This window comes from Vitis vinifera, chromosome 11 (genome assembly GCF_030704535.1).
Source record: "Vitis vinifera cultivar Pinot Noir 40024 chromosome 11, ASM3070453v1".
Lineage (NCBI taxonomy): Eukaryota > Viridiplantae > Streptophyta > Magnoliopsida > Vitales > Vitaceae > Vitis > Vitis vinifera.
In genome coordinates this window covers 18,352,263-18,371,973 of record NC_081815.1, presented here as the reverse complement: position 1 = coordinate 18,371,973, position 19,711 = coordinate 18,352,263, and the positions used below count along the sequence as shown (strand labels likewise).

Below are 19,711 nucleotides of genomic sequence, written 5' to 3'. Positions count from 1 at the left end.
GTTAAGAAAAAAAATATTAAATTATTGAGAGAGTCTTTTAAAAAGGAAAACAATGTATGATTTCACCAAAATGGGAGTATGTATGACAACTGCTTTTAAAAATTTCTACATAGCTTTGCTACTCAAAAAATTGTTCTTGATAAATTTGTTACTATAAATAGTTTTCTAAGTACTTAATTCTAAAAAATACCTTGTTTGGTTCAATGTTCATTTTAAAAAAAAATGTTTTCTATAGGTTGTATTGGAAATAATGGAAACAAACATGGGGGACAGATAACAAGATTGTTGTAAGAACAACTTTCACTTTTTTTTTTCACCCCTTGTACTTAGAAGAAAAATAAAGTCATTATTATTATTTATAATTTCTCTAAATTTATTCTCTATTCATTATAATATTAAGAATTTGAAAATGTCTAATTATTAAATAAATTTTCTTATTTATATGTTTTAAATAATTATATCATACTACTATCTAAAATTTCAAGCAAGGATTATTGTATGGTTGTAATAGTCATGCATGAATATGAGTTGTCCTTGTCCTTTTAATTGATAAATTTATATGGTGAAAGGTCATACCTTTCGTGTTTTTGAATGAATCATGGGTCAATGATTGAAATAGATATTAATAGATATTTTTATTTCTATAAATAATTATCATAATAGTAGTCCATCACCCTATCGCTAATCTTACGTTTTAATAAATTTCTTTGTAATTTGATCCAATTGATCGATAAATTAAGAGACTTATAACCTTTACTTGATGAAAAAATAAAACGAAATCTTAATTAAAAAAATGAACATATTTTCTCATCATACTTCATCAATGCCAATATCTTATTGATGTGTCGGTGCAGAATAATGCTTTGAATATACTTAATCCTAAACCTACATTTTAATCCATTTATAAACAACGATTTATGCTATTGGTTTCACATGATGGCTACTAGGGTTTTGATTAAATTCAAACAAATAAAAACAAAAAATAAAGAACAAATAGAAACATGGGGCAACAACAAAGAAACTACTTAAAAAATTGTTCTCAACCATGTGAGCTTGCAATGGCTCTTCCCTTTGTTTAAAGTTTAGGTCAACAAACCCTTGGCCATTTCCATTGCACCTTTATCTTCAAGGCATTTTAGGGGTTGGCATAAGCATCAAACAAAGACCATGCCCATTCATGAAATATTTTTGTATTTGATTTAGTGTTATATATATATACAAAGGTAACACTAATCAAGCTAATTTCTTAAAAATACTTCTTCATGCAAACCCTTATGTAAATACTTTCTTTTATGAATCTAATAGTATTTTGGGGTTTTAAAACACATTTATTTATCGGTTTTGTTTGAAAAAGCTTTTTGAATGCCAAAATGTCGTATTTAAAACTTAAATGTAACTTTTAAGAATATTTGGATAATTCTCCTCTATTGGTTTCATATTTTCTAATATGATATATCTATGTTTTGAAAAAGTAAGAAGAATCTTACATTCCATCAAATGCAATATCATAGATAAATTTTTATTTAATTAATATTTTAGAAATCTAAAATTTTCTTTATTTTAATAAAGATGTTTTTTAAATATAATTTACCAACTATAAAATCAATACAACAAAAAAAAAAAAAATACCAAACTTCTACTTCTACAATAATTTTTGAGTGTCAAAAACTTCTTCTCGAGGGAAATTTTCAGCATCAAAAGTCCTAAAAAAACCTAAAAAATTGACTTGATGCTCTCAATTGTGGTTGTCCTTCCTATTTTTACAAATAATCATCCTTTATTTTTCATTTAAACGTTAAGACAAAAAAACAATTCTAATTATCCAAGTGGCAAAAGTCAACCAATCAAATTGATTTGAACTTAATACTATATATATATATATCAAGATAAGCTAGCTTAAGTTCCCTAACTTTTACAATTATTATCAGCATGTGATCCTACCAACTCAGAAACAGACATGTCTATATATGCACTCTTTCCCAAGCCAAGTCATTTCCATACTTCTTATCCTATGTATCACACAACCTATTCTTTAGTTCCAAGAACATGATGATAAAATATACAAATACCCACCTCATTTCAATCTCAATCTCAAAGAATATCCAGTCACCAATTGCCAGACTGTTGTTTTGTTTCCACCACCATTTCCATTCCACATTCCTATTCAAATTCTCCAAAACCTCAGTATAAATACACCTTCATCCCCTCGTAAACTGCAACAAAGTTTCAAGGCCATGGCAAACCCAAGCCTCATTCTCCTCTCATCCTTCCTTTTCTGCCTCCTCCTCTCCTCTGCTTCTGCTCAACTCCGGCAGGATTTCTACAAGGACACATGCCCTAATGTTGAGTCTCTAGTTCGGTCTGCTGTCCAGAAGAAATTCCTGCAAACCTTTGTGACCGCCCCTGCCACCCTCCGCCTTTTCTTCCATGATTGCTTTGTTCGGGTTTGTATTAAAATGATACTTCTGTTAATGTCATTCAGCTTGATATATATTGTTGGTTCAGTATCATAGGCTATCCCAACAACAATCAATATATGTTAAAGTTATTCAACTCTCAACGTTGAATCTCTATTTGATATATATATTGTTGGTTCAATACCTAATGGTTTAAACATAGAATCAGAGTCCAGGTTCTATCTGTTTAACCTCTCTATCTAGCTTAAGTTTTCAAGTCTATTAATTACTTAACTAATGACATCCATACATTACTATTATCCAAACTGTCTTAGTCTTTGTTTTTGCCTTCTTGTTATTAGGGTTGTGATGCATCAGTGATGCTAGCATCACCAAATGGTCGTGCAGAGAAGGATCATGGGGACGATATATCCCTGGCCGGAGATGGATTCGACACAGTGATTAAGGCCAAGGCAGCAGTTGACAGTGATCCTAAATGCACCAACAAAGTCTCATGTGCAGACATTCTTGCCTTGGCTACTAGAGATGTTGTAGCATTGGTACACCACCTTCTTTCTTTTATAAGTCTCTCTCTTTTATATAAGCTAACAAATACTAGAAGATTTTGACTCAACATTCTACCTATTTTATACTATTATTTTTTGAATATTAATTTAGGCATAGAAAGCTTAATAATGCTAAAAGCACATAACATGGTAACCACTACCATTATCCTATCTTCTCCATTTGTGAATGACTACTATTTTTATAAACTCATCCTTGTGCACTTCACTTTAGGCTCTTCTTTGAAGTAGTCATAAAATGTTTATATAATAGTTAGCTTTAGGAGAGGAAAAACCTTAATATTAATGCTATCTTAAGAAATTTTAGTGCCATTGGATAAAAAGAAAAAATGAAATTATGAAATTTATAATTTTTTCTTCTATACAATTGCCTCCAACCACTTACTAAGGTGCTAAGAAAAGATGGGAAGTGAAGCATTTCCCTGTTAAGGATCAATAGTATAACCTTGTTAGCTTGGTATATGTTGTAAGCCCAAATTTTAGTAGTTTAAGTTTGTAGGAAAATTGGTAGCTTAATATGGTTTTAGAGCCTACTGCCTAAGTTAGGAAAGTTGGTAGCTTAATAAACCTAATAAAGAAACAGATACACAGCCTAAAAGCTTCAATTTTTTTACACAAAATTACATCTCATGCTACTTAATGAATTGTTTCGAGATTTTAGTGAAGAATTTTGAGAAGGCAACTTCTTTTTTTTGCCTGAGAAATTAATAATAGTAGGTGGAATCATAAATTGGAATGCAGGCAGGGGGGCCATCTTATAAAGTGGAACTGGGGAGAAGAGATGGAAGAATATCTACAAAAGCAAGTGTTCAGCATAAGCTGCCTCACCCTGATTTTAGCTTAGACCAGCTTAACACCATGTTTTCCTCTCATGGTCTCACCCAGAAAGATATGATTGCACTATCAGGTAAACTATTCATTATTTCATTTTATTTTTTATTGACATTTCTTCCATTCTTCTTTTTGTTTTCTTTTCCTTCATACTAACCCTCAAAAACTTTCTAAAATTTAAACGGGTCCTATGCAGGTAAATGATAATTTTTTTTTGGAATATTTCCTAACACAATGACATGTTACATAAGAGTGAAGATCAGTGTCAATCTGGCATCACTCATTTCTAAAACATTGTCTCCTTTGAAATTAGGTGCACACACAATTGGGTTCTCTCATTGCAGCCGCTTCTTCAAGAGAATCTACAGGTTCAGCAATCAAAACAGAATTGACCCAACACTCAATGCAACCTATGCTCTGCAGCTGAGGCAGATGTGCCCAACAAGGGTGGACCCAAGAGTTGCCATTAACATGGACCCGACCACGCCTCAGACCTTTGACAATGCCTACTTCCAAAATCTTCAAAAGGGTATGGGTTTGTTCACCTCTGATCAGGCACTGTTTACAGACACAAGATCAAGGCCTACTGTGAATCAATTTGCAGCAAGCAATGCAGCTTTTGGGAGGGCTTTTGTGAGTGCTATCACTAAGCTTGGAAGAGTGGGGGTGAAGACTGGAAACCAAGGCGAGATTAGGCATGACTGCACCAGCGTGAACTAGAAGGAAGCCCATGACTCATTTTAGGAAGATTGTAGGGTTTTTCTTTTGGTTTCTAACTAATTTGCATTTGGGTTTTTCAAGTTTTGTAAGAACAATCAATAAGAGGGTTTGTCATCCTTCTGTAATCTTTTAAGAAATTTGATTCTATGGATTGGATTGATCAATGCCAAACTCAGGTTTTAGTGTCTAAAGTTGTTGCTTGACAGTTTAGTATCACAGAATTAGGAGATTTCCAAACAACCGCACAATGCTTAGACAGCTTAAGTCACTTTGATGTTGTTAAGTCAACCTGACCTAACCAATCCATATGGAAAATTCCAGGCATGGTCTTGTATAGCTAGTGCTTTTCCTAGATTTGTACAAAATGGGCCATTAGGCCAAGTGCAGTTTCGTATTTCAACCCTATTGGCTAGCTGCTTAATACTAATAGATCACAAGGTCAAGGTGGAAATGTCATTCATCAGATTGGAGAAGTACAAATAAGTATCGCAGCACATACTAATCATATTCTTTTGTGGTGTATAAAAGAAGAAACAAAATGATCAACCCAGAAGAGAAGAATACTGGAACTATGTGTTTCTGTATGCATACATGGTACCTGGCCTCTGCTATCATGAGCTCCAAGTACAACCAAATTGATAAACATAGTTCAAACAGGAATTCCATTGTGTTTCTTCTAGACCACATCGAAATAGCATGGACCCTACATGGATGCTGAAATGGGATTAGAATCCTGAATTGCTAACAGTTAAAAGAAGAAACACCATGAATTATCTCACCTCTTGAAGATTGAAAGAATTACCTCAATACATTGCTCTTTTTCTTACATATTGAATGTGAACTGAGTCAGATTCATCTGAAATATGTACCTGAAATAATGCTTTTTTATTTTTTTCCAAACAAGTGGCTGTTCTCATGAAAAGAGATGGTAGACTACATTTCTAGATTCTCGCTTTACACTTACAACTGTTTTTTCATAGTATTTTATCCATCTATCAACTGGACAGCTGCAATGGCAGGTATCTTTTCCCTCAATTTTTGTGTTAGAGCCACCCGAACAGTCATAACCCCAGCTGCAGGTCCACTGAGCCGAACTTTGATGACATAATCATTGATCTGAACAAGCTCGAGCACCCCACCACCTGTGCCAGCAAGGTATGGTCTAATCTCAGCAAGAACCTGAAAGACAAACCAACCTCAGCCATTGTTATCACAATTACATTTCTTATTAACCATGATCACAGTATGAGCTATCATAATTACAAAAATTCAGCTGGAGTATCACGAGAAAAAAAATATTTAATTATATTCAGACTAGAAAACTTTGCAAGCAAAGAGAAAATAAAAGGAAATAAGAAAGAGTGAAATTCAAATTTGATCTTAATAAATTTCTTCTCCACATTTACCTCAATTATCTTAACCCTTTTAAACAGAAAAGAGGAGTTTATAAATGCATAAAAATCTTTCTTTTTCTCTCTTATATTTAGTATTTTCTTGCTATGTCTCACCACAAACCAGACAGGATTTTCCTTTCCATCCCAAATGGAGACTTATGGAAACAAGGTGAAAACATTGGTAAGAAAATGATCAAATTAAATCACAAACAACCATTCGTGGTCTAAGAAAGTGCTATCCTCTGAGGCTACAGTTAAGTTCCTTCATCTCCAAACAACTAGGTAATATGATACTTATATGAAATCTGCTTCTTATTCACTTTGGATTGAAAATTTAGTATGGTTCCTCAAGAACTTTTAGTTTCTTAGTTTCCAGACAATTGTCCCCAAGACAGTCGAAAAAAAATATTAGTAGGAAAGAGTCTATAAAACAGAAATTAACTCACTCATTTCTACTAGTTGTGAGATTACCGAATCTTCCAATGTTAAAAGTTTCATGCATATGAAATTCATCTTTTTCAAGGGGTTTGTAATTTCATTCGAAAATCTATTCCAGAGTTTATTACATTGTCTTTGTGCAACAAACAAAAGGAGCATGCATTAGAGAGATTCAATTGACTAACCTTCTCAACATTTTCCTCATTTAACTCCAGGCCAGTCTCTGTGTCGAGGATTTGTTCCACTGCCTCAATTTCTGGGATCTTGTCACGAAGCCTAGTTTCAATTCCCATCTTTAGTGTCATTGTTGAGCTTGGACAAGAGCCACATGCTCCTTGTAGCTTTAGTACCACAACAAGGCCATCAATCTCATGTAGAGCCACATTTCCTCCATCAGCCATTAACCCAGGTCGCACCTCGTCCAAGACCTTCTCAACATTTTCTTCAGTTAATGGAAGGACACAGCTCGGCAAAACCAAAATTCCTTCAAAATTAGAAATCACACCAACATCACAGCCCTGTCAAAACTTTCTCATTTATTCAGGTTGCATTGACATCTGTTTGGTCAATGAGAAAACTGAACAAAAATAAAAATGAAATAAAATTAAATATTGAATCTTATACTAAACCTAAGGTTTGTAAAAAAAATGAAAAACTTGCCTAAATAAGCCAAGTGGATGTCTTAGGTCAGTCGAGAAAAGGTTCTCAGTTTATCAGTACCAAAAATGAAGGCTCTGAACACTCAAAATTTAATTTAATACATTGTCTCAGAAACAAAAGGATAATTCTGATAGGCCTCCCATACGTTAATGTGTATTCCAGAAAAGGGAAGAGAAGTGTACTAGAAACTGGCAGTTAGTTGTAACAGTCCTTATACAGGCTGTGTAACAGTCTTGGTACGGGCTGGAATAGCTTAAATCGGAAAATATGGAATTAGTTAGGATAGCTAGCTGTTCTGTGAGTTTGGTGGGAGAGTGATAGCCTCTCGAATAGATCTTGTATCAGTCTGGCCCTGTTCTTGAAATTCAATAATATCACTAATAATTTTTTTCTTCATTAGATACTATCAAAGTCTTCTTGGATTGCCAAAAAGTCTGACAGAAGTATGAAAAGAAATATTTCAGATTTCCAATCTCTGATAGCTCTAAAATCCAAATTTCACTTGTCCTTCTTGGCCCCCAGAAACAAGAAGAATGCACAGAAGAATAGAAACACTACCATCATTGCATGAATTTGCAGTTTCAAAATCAGTCTACATGATCTGGGGTTTACTTTAATGGACCAAATTTAACTTTTCCTCTATTTTCTTGTCATCCAAAAGAAGCAATGAAAAATGCAGAGAAAATAAAAATGCAGAGAAAATAGAGCGATTATCATCATGGCATGAATTCATAGTTTCTAAATCATCTTAAATCATCTGGGTTTGCATCAATGGGCAAAATTTAACTTTTCCTCCATTTTCTTGACATCCAAATGCAGCATAAGAAAAATGTACAGGAAAAAGAAAATTTACCCATCATGGCACGAAATTGTGGTTTCTAATTCAGCTAAAATCATCTGGGATTAATTGTGATAGCCCAAATTTATCTGGGGTTCCCTCTGATGGGCCAAATTTAACCCTAAACCCAGCAAATTATAGTTTAAAAACCGTAATATGATAATAAAATTGTATATCTTATCAAGCTATAATAGCATGATAAGATATACAATTTTATTATCATATTACGGTTTTTAAACTATAAAATCATCTGGGATTTACTCTGATACACCAGGTTTCAAATTTCCCTCCAATTCTTGACACCCAAACGCACCGCAATAAGGAAGCACCACAAACAAATAGAAATCTATCATCATCGCACACATTTGCAGTTCTAAAATCATCTGGGGTTCCCTCTGATCAACTAAAAAAACCAAAATTTTCTCGTCACTCACCTGCTCTTCTACTCTGCACTCGTCTGGAACAGCACCCAAGCAAGTGCCTGCTCTGAAACTGACCCCTCATAAAAGAGTTGTCCCTTGAAGAAAAAGCACTGCAATCCGAGATGGGCTTCTGAAGAAAAAGATAGAGAATATACCATTTCATTGGTCCAAATTCATCCTAAAAGGGGAAAAAAAATTGAACATGGGGTTGAAGAGAGAACCTTGGAGATGGATAAATGGGAAGAAGGGATCCATAATGAAGAAGGGAAAGATGAGTTGACGTTGTTGGCTGCTGTGGATGGTGTGAATGCTGTGAAGCCCATTGTTTTTTCTGTCCTTTCTACTGATCAAAGGCAATGAAAACCCTAGTTTTTTCTGTCCTTTCTGCTGATCAAAGGCAATGAAAACCCATTTGAAGCCAACAGAAGTGGCTTCCAAATCTGCCAATCTCTGTTTTCTTATCCTCTTTTCAGTTATAGCAATAACTAATCAGTCCTCAACCGTTGCACATGTTGACCCGACCCGGTCTTTGGGTGGGCAAATTATTATGCTTACAATCCACCTCTACTCTTAATAGAACAGCTTTGGACAATCTTTAAACGTACAAGGCCAAGTTCTAAGAGTTAATAAAAAAAATCCAATTGAATTGGGCTTGGAATTATGCTTAAAGGAATTGGTCCACCCTATATTCAATTATTTAAAATCATAATTTTATATAAATTTGGTTTAATCAATTTATTGTTTATAGTTTTTATTACTTTTTACGTATGTAAATTACTAATAAAGATTACCTAAATCTTGTAGATGCAAAATCCATTTAAGAGAAAAAAAAAAAAGTAAACAATTTTACATAGTTTAGAAGCTATTAATTTTTTAGACTTGTATCAACTAACACTGACACTTATTTTTCACGTTTGTGACATAAGGCACCTTTGTGCTTCGAAATGGACCAACTTAGAACCATTGAGGCTTAGTAATTTGAATTCTTAACCTCTATCTTTCCTTTTCGAGAGGATTTTTAATTTTTTTTTGGGTAAATCTTGATTTGAGAGTTTAGGAAGTAGGACAAAATAATGATGTTTGTTAAATTTTTCAAGGCTCTCTTAATAGTAGGTTTTTTTTTCTTCGTGTGAAAAAAAAAACTATATTAGACCCTATATTTTTAGTCTTTTAGTCTAGGAAAACTCTTTTTTTAGAAATAAAAAATAAAAAAATTCATGATTCTTTTTTAAAAAGTTGGGATAAAAATTGTGGGGTGCTTGAGTACTCCCCAAGATAGCGCTTGAGCACCATAGGACATGCTTGAGAATCCCTTATTGGATGTTCAAGCATCCAATGTTATTTTTCTCTAATTTTGTGCGATTGTTTGTTCAATCACCTCATGTGCTTTCAAGTGCCCATTGCTCGCCGTCCAAGTTGAATTATGACTAAAACATGTATTTTATTATGTGATTACTTTGTTATATATTCAAACTCAAAAGTCTACTTACTTGAGCCCTCTTTGTAGAATTTTCAATGCAACTTTTGGTGTCATTGAATTTTCACCCCCCTCTCTCATTTTCCTCTTGTTCTATTTATTCCATCCTCTTCACATGTGTCATTTTTTTATTAGCCAAAATAATAACTGAAAGAATCTTTCAACAATTTTTTATTTTATTTTATTTTATTTTTGTCTTTTGTGGACTAAGAGTTATGATTGTAAGAGTTCGGGATCTTTGCCTTTACACAACACGTACCTTAGCTAGTCCACTTCATATATGAATGTGGGAGGTTCGTGATGATCTCTAGATCTACATGTACCTTAGCTCGTCCACTTCACTTGCCCCATTTTGTGCTTAGAAAAGATGTTTTGTTTTCTTCTATTTTTTTGAGCAAAAAAGTACACAAGCTTTAACTTTTGTACTGGATGTTGTGTGTTGCCTTTGCTGACACATGGTGGGAGTAGCTTTCATTGTATTAGGATTATTTAATGTTTTTTGAAAGAAGATAAAGGAACCATCTCTTATGTTTTTGCCAATGGGCATGGGCCAACATTGTCTTTTGAGTTTCCTTACGACTCTTAGTTTTTAGTTATTGTGCTTATTTTTTGCTACTCAAGAATTTGGAGAAAATAAGTTTCTTATCTCCTTGTCTATATGTGGTTCTACTATTAGAAATACATGCTCTGTAGATTTGGTGAGTCTTTCGTTTTGTCATTTTCTCTATTTTATGATTTTCTTTTTGAAGTTCATGGCTTTCATTTAGAAGTTATGTGCTTTTCATGATGTATTGCATTTCTTTAGTTGAGGTTCTACCCTCATTGCATATGGGTTTTTTTTAGTTGTTTTTAACTATTCCTTTGTTTTTTTTTTTTATCTCAATTGTTCTTAGTGCATAGGTTCATGTACTATGAATCTTTCCTTAATACTAATGGCTTTAGGGTGCCAAATCACTTTCTTTGTATAGGTTCATTATAGGTGGTACTCCTCTCTTAAATGCCTTTGTCAAATTCATCATAATCATTTGGATCTGCTTAGCTTGAATGAGAGTCAATAGAGCATATTAAGGGTTAGGTTATATATTCCAATTTAGAGGTAAGTTCACCTGATTTAGGTAGTGATGAGATGAGTTGCAAAATGACCATGCTCGAAAGATGTGAACTTAACTTTTGGTGTACATTCAATACTCCTCAAGAGTACTCTCCAAACTATTCTCTCTGAAATCTAGGTTTGCATCTGGTCTTTATTATTTGTTTGCATTATTTTGATTTATTAAATCTAACTTATGGTTTTTTATGGTTCAGTATGAGTTAAAGAGGTAGATTGGTATAGTGACTTCCTCTCAATAGTTTCAACAAGGTTAATTGGGTGTTTCACCTTAGCAATGATAAAAGATTTTTTCATTCTTTGCTAACTCCTAATAATTTGTAATCAATATTGGCCAAGATGGCTCTTTTTTGTGTTTAAAAGATCCCTCGTATTTAGTCATCCATGAGGAGATATGACCTTTATGTTCACAAAGTGATCGATGATTTATTGGGATACTTAGGGGTGAAGAAATCTTAGTCTCTAGCTCGAGAAGAAGAGCATGTAGAAAGGGAGAGAGGAAACGAGTTGAAGGAGTTCTTTGTCAAACTAGATAGTAGAAGATTTTGGTTATAGATACGGCTTGGAGAAATCAAGTTGTTGATTTCATGGTCTCATCTCTGCCTTGTGTTAACATTCCCATGATCAATCTAGATTGAGACTTTAATAAGTGCCCCATACATGAGCTCTTTAGATTAAGGCATTCTTAATATTATTTCTAGACTAGTTTTTCATCTTAAAAATAAATGTCCTCCAAGTATTTGTGGCGATGAAGGTCCTTCGACCAAGCATCCAACTCGTTTCCTTTCTTCAAGCTCTATAGTATCATAGGAAGGGAGCCATGGAATTACTCGCCTTTTATCAAGTTCTAAAAATCTTTTAAAATCAATATTTATCTCATATTTCGCAAACAAAGTGAGTCAAGAGTGCTCATTGGAGGCTATGCTTTGGACCTTCACTATTTTTAGGAGGAAGGTATTTCGCCTTTCGTAATCTCTAATCTCATCTCTTTACTAAGAAGTGCATTGTCTTTGTCATCTCATGCCCTTAACTGTGTTGTATGGACGCTTATTTAGGACGTGATAGACGAATGAAACGCTCATGTCATAGAGTCATTGGCTTGTTTATCTACTAACAATCTTTTCTTCATTATAAGTCACTTCACATATTAGTTGTTTTTTGTTCTTGATGTTCATTTCTTAATATGGTGATCTGTTGTAAATCTAGTTAGCCTCAACAGATCTCAATCGTTGTTATCATTTTATGTAAGACAAACTGAAGAATTATGAGGCACTTTGGGATTTGGCTCTAAAAATATGTGCCTAATGTGTTGATACTTTGGCATAGGTTCCTAACATTGGGAAAATATTGCAAAAATCTTAGTATAGTTTAAAATCGGTCCTAGAAAAGGTTGAGAGTATTGGGATTAAGGCTAAGAAAGTATGACATCATGTAACAGATTGAGATTCATTTATAAATTTATTTATTTATGTTTCTTAGTTTCCTTTAATTATCTTATTTACATTAATTGGTTATTTGAGCTTACACGCCTACATCACTTGCATTGTATATGACTTAGGTGCATTAAGAGTTGTACGGAAGATCCAACTCATAAGTTTCTTGCAGAGTGATAAGTAGTCTACAATTGGTTCATGGATTTGGGTAATCCAATAGAAATTAACCTCATAATTTGAGAGATGAATTATCTTGATCATCGAGATAGTTTTCCCATGGTGAGTGCACTAATATATGTGATGCACATACTATCAGTTGTCATAATTCACCAAACTACTATATTGCATGGACTTTCAACATTGAGAGAATATTGAGCTTATGCTACAATCAGCATGAGATTTTAATTTATGAGTGAGAGACCTTAAAGTGGTCACATATCCATATGAATTAGGTCACTATAGATAGAGGCTTGTGACAATATGTATTCTTTATAGAGGTACGATGATATCTCATGGATTGTGATAGTTAGGAATGGCAACGGGGCGGGTTTGGGACGGGTCATTTCCATCCCATTCCCACACCCGATTATACGGTTATTTCCCATCCCCGACACAATCCCGTGTCAGGGCAGGTTGATTGGTTCCCATTCCCGTTAACAGAAGAATTAATAACTCCATTCCCATCCCGTCCCGAATGTCCATTAGCCCTAACCCTAACTGGCAAATCTCATACCTAAAATACACTTTCCTTTCACTGATTATGATAATATACCAAATATGAAAAAATAATATCAAAATTGAAATTAACACCACAACAATCAATAATTTTAAGCCCATAGTTAGCTTAAATGATTCAAAATTAATGCAAAACACAAAAAAAAAAAAAAAAAAACCATCTGAACCATTTTCAAGAGAACAAAATGAAAATTGAACCAAATGAGAAAATGGATCAATATCAACCATGGATGTGATTCCTTCTTCAAGCCAATCTTTGAACCAAGACTTCATCAAATCCATTACTTCAAAGGCTTTCGCGTTCCTTTTGTGTGTGTGCTCTCGGACAAAGATTTCAAAATGCTCTAGATGATTGTGTTGCACATATTTAGGGCAAGGAGATGGAAGTCTATGACTAGTTTCATGTCGTGAAAGAGGGGTTTTGGGCTCTGAGGCTAAACTAAGAACAAGATGGACTTGATTTTAGAGTATTTTAGTTGGTGTAAGGGAGGAAGAAAAAATAGTATTGATCCTGGAGTAGGGTTTCAAGCAGTGCATCAGAGGAAGAAAAAGAAGAAATAGATGTCGAGAAGAAGAAGAAGAAGTGATTGTTGGAATCAGGGCTGGGAAGAATGAAAGACCATTGTATCAGAGGAAGAAGAAGAAGAAGGAGCGGCCGTCAGAATTAGGGCAAGAATGAGGGCAAATGGGGAAGAATGAAGTATATATATATATATATATATGGAGGGTTTTTTGACATTTTAGTAGTTGTTGAAGGGTAATTTTGTAAATGTATATTCGGGGCGAGGCAAGGCGGGTTGGAACAAAACCCATACCCATCCCAAACCCAATTCGGGTTTTTAAAATATTCTCATACCCAACCTATACCTGTTTATTATATTTTATACCCGTCCCAATAGGGGGGAGGCGGGTTACCCGATTAGCCCAGAAAATTGTCATCCCTAGTGATAGTGTGTTCTCTTAAGTGATCTAAAGGACATGTGATATAGAAGATTATGACCATAACATTTCCTTTAGTGGAAATTTGACATATGCTCCTTGGAGCTACAATATATCAATTGATCACATAATAAATGAGATCTATAACTCAAGGATTGGAAATGTAATCTCGATAGGTGATAGTACTACTTTATTATATTATGAATATTAGTTTATGGGAAATCTTCATGCAGTAGATAGTAAATCATGAACCTGAGCTTTGTCTCGTTCTCATTTACATAGAGTACTAAAGTGTAGTTGATTCATATTAGTAAAATATTGAATCAACTTCAGAATTGGATTCTAAAGGAGCTAATACTCTTATGCATCCTAGTGGTCCTCGCTCTAAGTTCATATATCATGATGACACTATTTATAAGAGTTGGATTGACTTTAGGTTTACTCTTGTGCATAAGGAAATTTAGGTAATTACACAATATTGCATAAGGGACAATGAATAAGGTTTTTAAATTGAGTTAATTTATTAATTAAATGACCTTGTATAGTTAATTAATCAATTAGAACCTAGTTTGGGCTAGATTAAGTGACCCAAGCCCATGTTGGCTTGAGTTACTAAAGCCTAATAGGGGAACCCTATGAATACCCCCTTAGGGGTTAGGATTTCTAAGATACTTTGGTATTCTTCCACCTTTAAAAAGAAAGAACCAATGCATCATTCCTCTGAAAAACCCATTATTTTGAGTGTCAAGGTCATTGGATAGAAGACCTTGGGTGTACGAGGCATCTAAAGTATTCAAACATGTTATTCACCATAAGAAATTGACTTGGGAACATCTAGATCTAAGTAAAAACATCTATAACATTGTTTTTCTAGTCCTTGATTGTTAAAAATCATATATTTGCTTTTGTTGTTAGAATCTAGAAGCCCTAGAATTAGTTTTGTGCACCTAACTTGAGCCTAAGATAGAGAACAGAGAAATTTAGGGTATCCCTATAGAGAGAATGAGAAAAAAACAGAGAAGACTTTGTTGGCTGAGAAGTGAGATTATGAATGAGAGTTAAAGATGACCCATTCAAAATTCAAGTTTATGGAGGAAAAACTTCTATTGGTTGAAGGAGAATAAGTGAAACAACTAGATGAATTGAAACATCAATATATTGATAAAGTAGAGGCTCAGGCTCAAGAGGCTTTTAATGTAGGCTATATGAAAGTGGTGGTTAAGTACAACATCGTACTTAGTGAGTATTCTCAAAGGTAGTGCTTGAGCACCCTAGGACATGCTTGAGAATCCTTTGTTGGATGTTCAAGCATCCAATGTTATTTTTCTCTAATTTTGCGCAATTGTCCATCTAATTACATTATATGCCATTAAGTTCCTATTGCTCACTTTTCAAGCTTAATTATGACTAAAATATGTATTTTATTATGTGATTACTTTGTTAACATTTACACTCAAAGTCTACTTACTTAAGCCTCATTTGTAGAGCCTTTAACACGACCATGGTCAGTATAAAACCTATTATTAACCCAAGATTTCCCCAAATGGTGTTATGACAATGATAAAACAAGGTTGTTAGAAAAATTAGACTAATCCAACCTAAGGTAATCACCTTGGGGGAGAGGGAGGGGTGTGGTGAATAGAGTGATGGTCTTTTTTTCTAAATTAAAATTATGTGAATGCACGAGACAATTATATGCAAATATATAATAAAACAACATAAATACAATTGCATATAAAGTAATATAGTAGGGAAAAGAGTAAAGAAGAGAGAATGCAAACATAAGATTTTTATAGTGGTTTGGCGCAACCTGGCCTACGTCTACTCTTCCCTAACTTCAATCCCAAGTTTGAGGTTCCACTAATTCAAGACTTCCAACCCAAGCCTTCAAGCAATACAATTGGATTATGGTTTTAATAAACCTTCTTCGACTTTTAGCTCCAAGCTCCCTTTACCATCTCTAAGAGATACATCACTCTTGAACAACCTCTCAAGTGATACCCCACACTTGAGACTGTTTTTTTGATACCTTACACTTAGACTTTTCTTCTCAAAGATTTACAAAAAAAGATAGGAAATATTCTCACAAAATCTTAGTACAAAACTTTAAACTCAAATATACAAGAAAAACTAGGATTGAAAGGTGCACTAATGATATGCAAGTTTTAGAACAATGGTGCACTAAAAAACATTCTTTTAAGGTTCAAATATATTTATGAAATGTTTAGGAAGGTTAAGCTCTTGAAACAATGAAGATTGAAGCCTTTTTTATAGAGGAAAAATGTCAAACTAGTCATTAGGGTTTTGACTAGTTGAGTTGAGATTCGATTGGTTGAATAGTCATTAACATTTAGTGCTTGACAGATGATCGTTGGACCTCAACCGCCTCTTGATTGAACCTTTACGGGTTGAGGTTCAACCTTGACTGATCAAGGTTGAGCCAAAAACGGCTCAATCAATTGAACTGGATAAGGAACTGGTCGACTTATTTAGCTCAACCGATCGAATGGTGCAAAAACCTTTTTTTTCTTCCAAAACACTTATTGGTCAAGGTTGAACCTCAACCTCTCAAGGTCCAATCAAGGGACGGTCGAGGTCCAACAGTTACCTACCAAGCATTAAATACTATGACTAGTCAACCAGTCGACTCCCAACTTGACCGATCGAATCCCCAATGGCTAGTTTGGTATTTTTCCTCCAAATAGTAGTTATTGAGCCAAAAACTGCTCAACCGGTTGAACCAAATGAGGAACCGGTCAACATGTTCAACTCAATCAATCGAAGAATGCAAAAACTTTCTCTCTCTTCTAGAACGCTTGTTTAATTGGTCAAGGTTAAACCTCAACTGGTCAATGTTGAACCTCAATTGTTTAAGGTTTGGTCAAAGGGCAATCGATATCCAATAGTCACCTGCCAAACACTAAATGTTAATGACTAGTCAATTTATTGAACCCCCAATGACTAATTTGACATTTTTCCTTTATAAAAAGGCTCCAATCTTCATTGTTTTAAGAGCTTAACCTTCTTAAACATTTTTTTGAATATATTTAAGCCTTAGGAGAACATTTTTGAGTGCACAATTGTTCTCAAATTTGCATATCATTAGTGCATCTTTTAATCATAGTTTTTCTTGTACATTTGAGACTAAAGTTTTGTATTAGGATTTTGTGAGAATATTTTCTATTTTCATTTGTAAATCTTTGAGAAGAAAAATCTAAGTGCGAGGTATCACTTAAGGAGTCTCATGTGTGGGGTATCACTTGAGGGGTTGTTCAAGAGTGAGGTATCTCTTAGAGATTGTAAAGGGTGTTTGGAACTAAAAGTCCAAAAAGGTTGATAAAAACCATAATCCAATTGTATTGCTTGAAGGCTTGGGTTGGAAGCCTTGAATTAGTGGAACTTCAAACTTGGGATTAAAGCTAGATGAGAGTGGACGTAGGTCGGGTTGTACCAAACCACTATAAAAATCTTATGTTTGCATTCTCTATTCCCTACTCTCTTACTTTATGTGCAATTGAAAAGTGGAATCATAAAGACAAAATCAAACCAAAGAGAAATCAATAAGAAGAAAAAGACCTCAAATAGAAGTGTTTTTTTCAAGACCTAAGCTTCATAGGATCTTTTTGTAAGGTTGCTGGTGCACTGAGTTTTTAATGCATTCAGTATTAATTTATGCACCAAAATCATTTAAAAGTACTTTTGTTTTAAAATACTTTAAAATTAGATGATTTCATGTTTTCAACTAAAATCTTGTGTCAAATGTTTTCCAAACTTGTTTAGAAGATTTTAAGTTGAAAATAATGGTTGTTGAGCCAAAAACGGCTCAACCGATTGAACTGGATGAGGAGTTGGTTGACTTGTTTAGCTCAACCGATCGAACCCCTAACGACAACAGGTTAACAATAAGCATAACATTTTTGCACCTTTTGATCAGTTGAACTGAATAGGTCGACCGGTTCCTCATCCAGTTCAATCGGTTGAACCCTTTTTGGCTCAACAACCATCATTTTTAACTTAAAACCTTTTAAATAAGTTTGGAAAACATTTGACATAAGGTTTTTGTTGAAAACATGAAATCATCCAATTGTAAAGGATTTTAAAACAAAATTACTTTTGGATGATTTTGATGCATAAATTAATAATGTAATGCATGAAAAACCTAGTGCACCAACAACCTTATAAAGAAATCCTATGAAACTTAGGTCTTGAAAAAAACACTTCTCTTTGAGGTCTTTTTCTTCTTATTGATATCTCTTTGGTTTGATTTTGTCTTTGTAATTGTCATTTCAAAAATCTTCTTGCCTAATCACGTTTGAAATATAATCATTAGTTCCAAACCTTGTTTTGTTATCATCAAAACCAAGATTAACCAAACCATAGTTTTACAAAGGTTAAGAAACTAATGGTTTCATTTGAGTTTAAGGTTTTAATTTCTAAAAAATATAATCAACTCAAGTACTAAGCATGGATAAATTCAAATCAATCAAGACTTTGATGCAATTGAAGACTCCTTGGGAACTTATATAATATTAAAATTGGTACACTAGGGGTCATATTTTATGTACTTACACTTAAACATATTTCCTACTCATTCATATCATTTTTAAATTAACAATAATCCTTAGAAAATGGATGACTTTAATTTTGAAGCAAAACCCAAGCTCAAAATATTTTACAAATCATTTTAAAAGGGTTTCAAATATGTTGATTAGTCATAGTGGTTCCCTTTTTTAAATTAGCTCAAAATTTATATATATAAAATTGGTTCAAAACTTATAAGTTTTTAGGTATATTTATAGTTTTATTTGTAAGTTTATGCTTCACTTGAACTTTATTACAATATAAAGGATATAAAAAACTAAGAGCTTGATGGAATTTAACCAAATTTCAATAAAGATAAATCATAGTATAAAATATTTACTTTTAAAATTTAATTTTTTTACAAGTCTAAAATTAGCAAGAACAAAAACCATATATAAAAGGAAGCTAAAATGATGTGACAATAAAGCTTTTGTTAAAGAGTTATGTGCCTTCCTTTAAGTTTCCATTTTATCTAAAAAAAAGGTGATTAAAATTACGTTTTAAATTAAAGTTTTTATTTGGACTTAAATGTTAGATTGTGGAGTTCTAAGATCATCTTCACATTGTAGAAGTTTAAATGAAACTCCGAAAAAATCCCAACAGAAAAAAGCTATAAGAACAATTGAAAAAAAACACAAACAAAATCCCACTTCAAAAAACCACCAACTAAAATCCCATTGTAAAAAACCTTAACCAATATCCTAATAGAAAACATTTGTGAATAATCCTAATAAGAAACAACTGCACAAAAGAAAAAAAAAAAAAGAAAAATAAAACCCAACTGAAAATAATGGTAAAGAACCCTAACCAAAATCCCATCGCAAAAAATTTCATCAAAATCCCAACAAAAAACAATTGCACAAAACCTCAACTAAGAACAACCATAAAAGACCCCCTAACAATAAACATTAATGTTGAAGCTTAAATAATTTTTTTTTTAAAAAGCACCCAAACAATAAACAATTGTAAAAGATTGCAATAGAAAACGATAATAAAAAAACCCTAACAAGAAACAACTATAAAAACCCTATTCAAAATTAAAGAAAAAGATGAAGGATCTTGAAGAAGGAAGAAAGATGAGAATATTATGGCTAATCTTTATAGATGGGGTTATAGAAATGGGAAGGAAATGATATAGGAATGAGAAGAAAAAGT

At 33.4% G+C, this 19,711-nt stretch overlaps 2 protein-coding genes across 7 annotated transcripts; one reads left to right on the top strand and one right to left on the bottom strand.

Annotated features, from left to right (window-relative positions):
- Positions 1 to 2,019: 2,019 nt before the first annotated feature.
- Positions 2,020 to 4,702, top strand: LOC100261539 (peroxidase 16). The gene is made up of 4 exons (XM_002268091.5): positions 2,020 to 2,444; positions 2,759 to 2,956; positions 3,722 to 3,887; positions 4,125 to 4,702. Exons 1-4 carry the CDS (start codon positions 2,235 to 2,237, stop codon positions 4,529 to 4,531), a joined length of 981 nt encoding a protein of 326 aa, XP_002268127.1. The 5' UTR covers positions 2,020 to 2,234; the 3' UTR covers positions 4,532 to 4,702.
- Positions 4,703 to 4,958: 256 nt separating this feature from the next.
- LOC100266735 (nifU-like protein 3, chloroplastic) lies at positions 4,959 to 8,822 on the bottom strand. 6 transcript variants are annotated; one of them, XR_009466932.1, is made up of 6 exons: positions 8,505 to 8,820; positions 8,296 to 8,413; positions 6,549 to 6,847; positions 5,496 to 5,710; positions 5,334 to 5,400; positions 4,959 to 5,245 (listed from the first exon to the last, which is right to left on the bottom strand). XR_009466932.1 is itself a non-coding variant. In XM_059740779.1 (5 exons), the coding sequence occupies exons 1-4, from the start codon at positions 8,604 to 8,606 to the stop codon at positions 5,516 to 5,518; spliced, it is 714 nt and encodes a 237-aa protein (XP_059596762.1). In that variant the 5' UTR covers positions 8,607 to 8,802; the 3' UTR covers positions 4,959 to 5,400; positions 5,496 to 5,515. The 6 variants fall into 6 exon arrangements, 1 of the variants encoding a protein (XP_059596762.1); XR_009466934.1 differs by having other exon boundaries at positions 4,959 to 5,234; positions 5,311 to 5,400; positions 8,505 to 8,802; XR_009466930.1 differs by having other exon boundaries at positions 4,959 to 5,234; positions 8,505 to 8,802.
- Between the last annotated feature and the right edge of the window lie 10,889 nt (positions 8,823 to 19,711).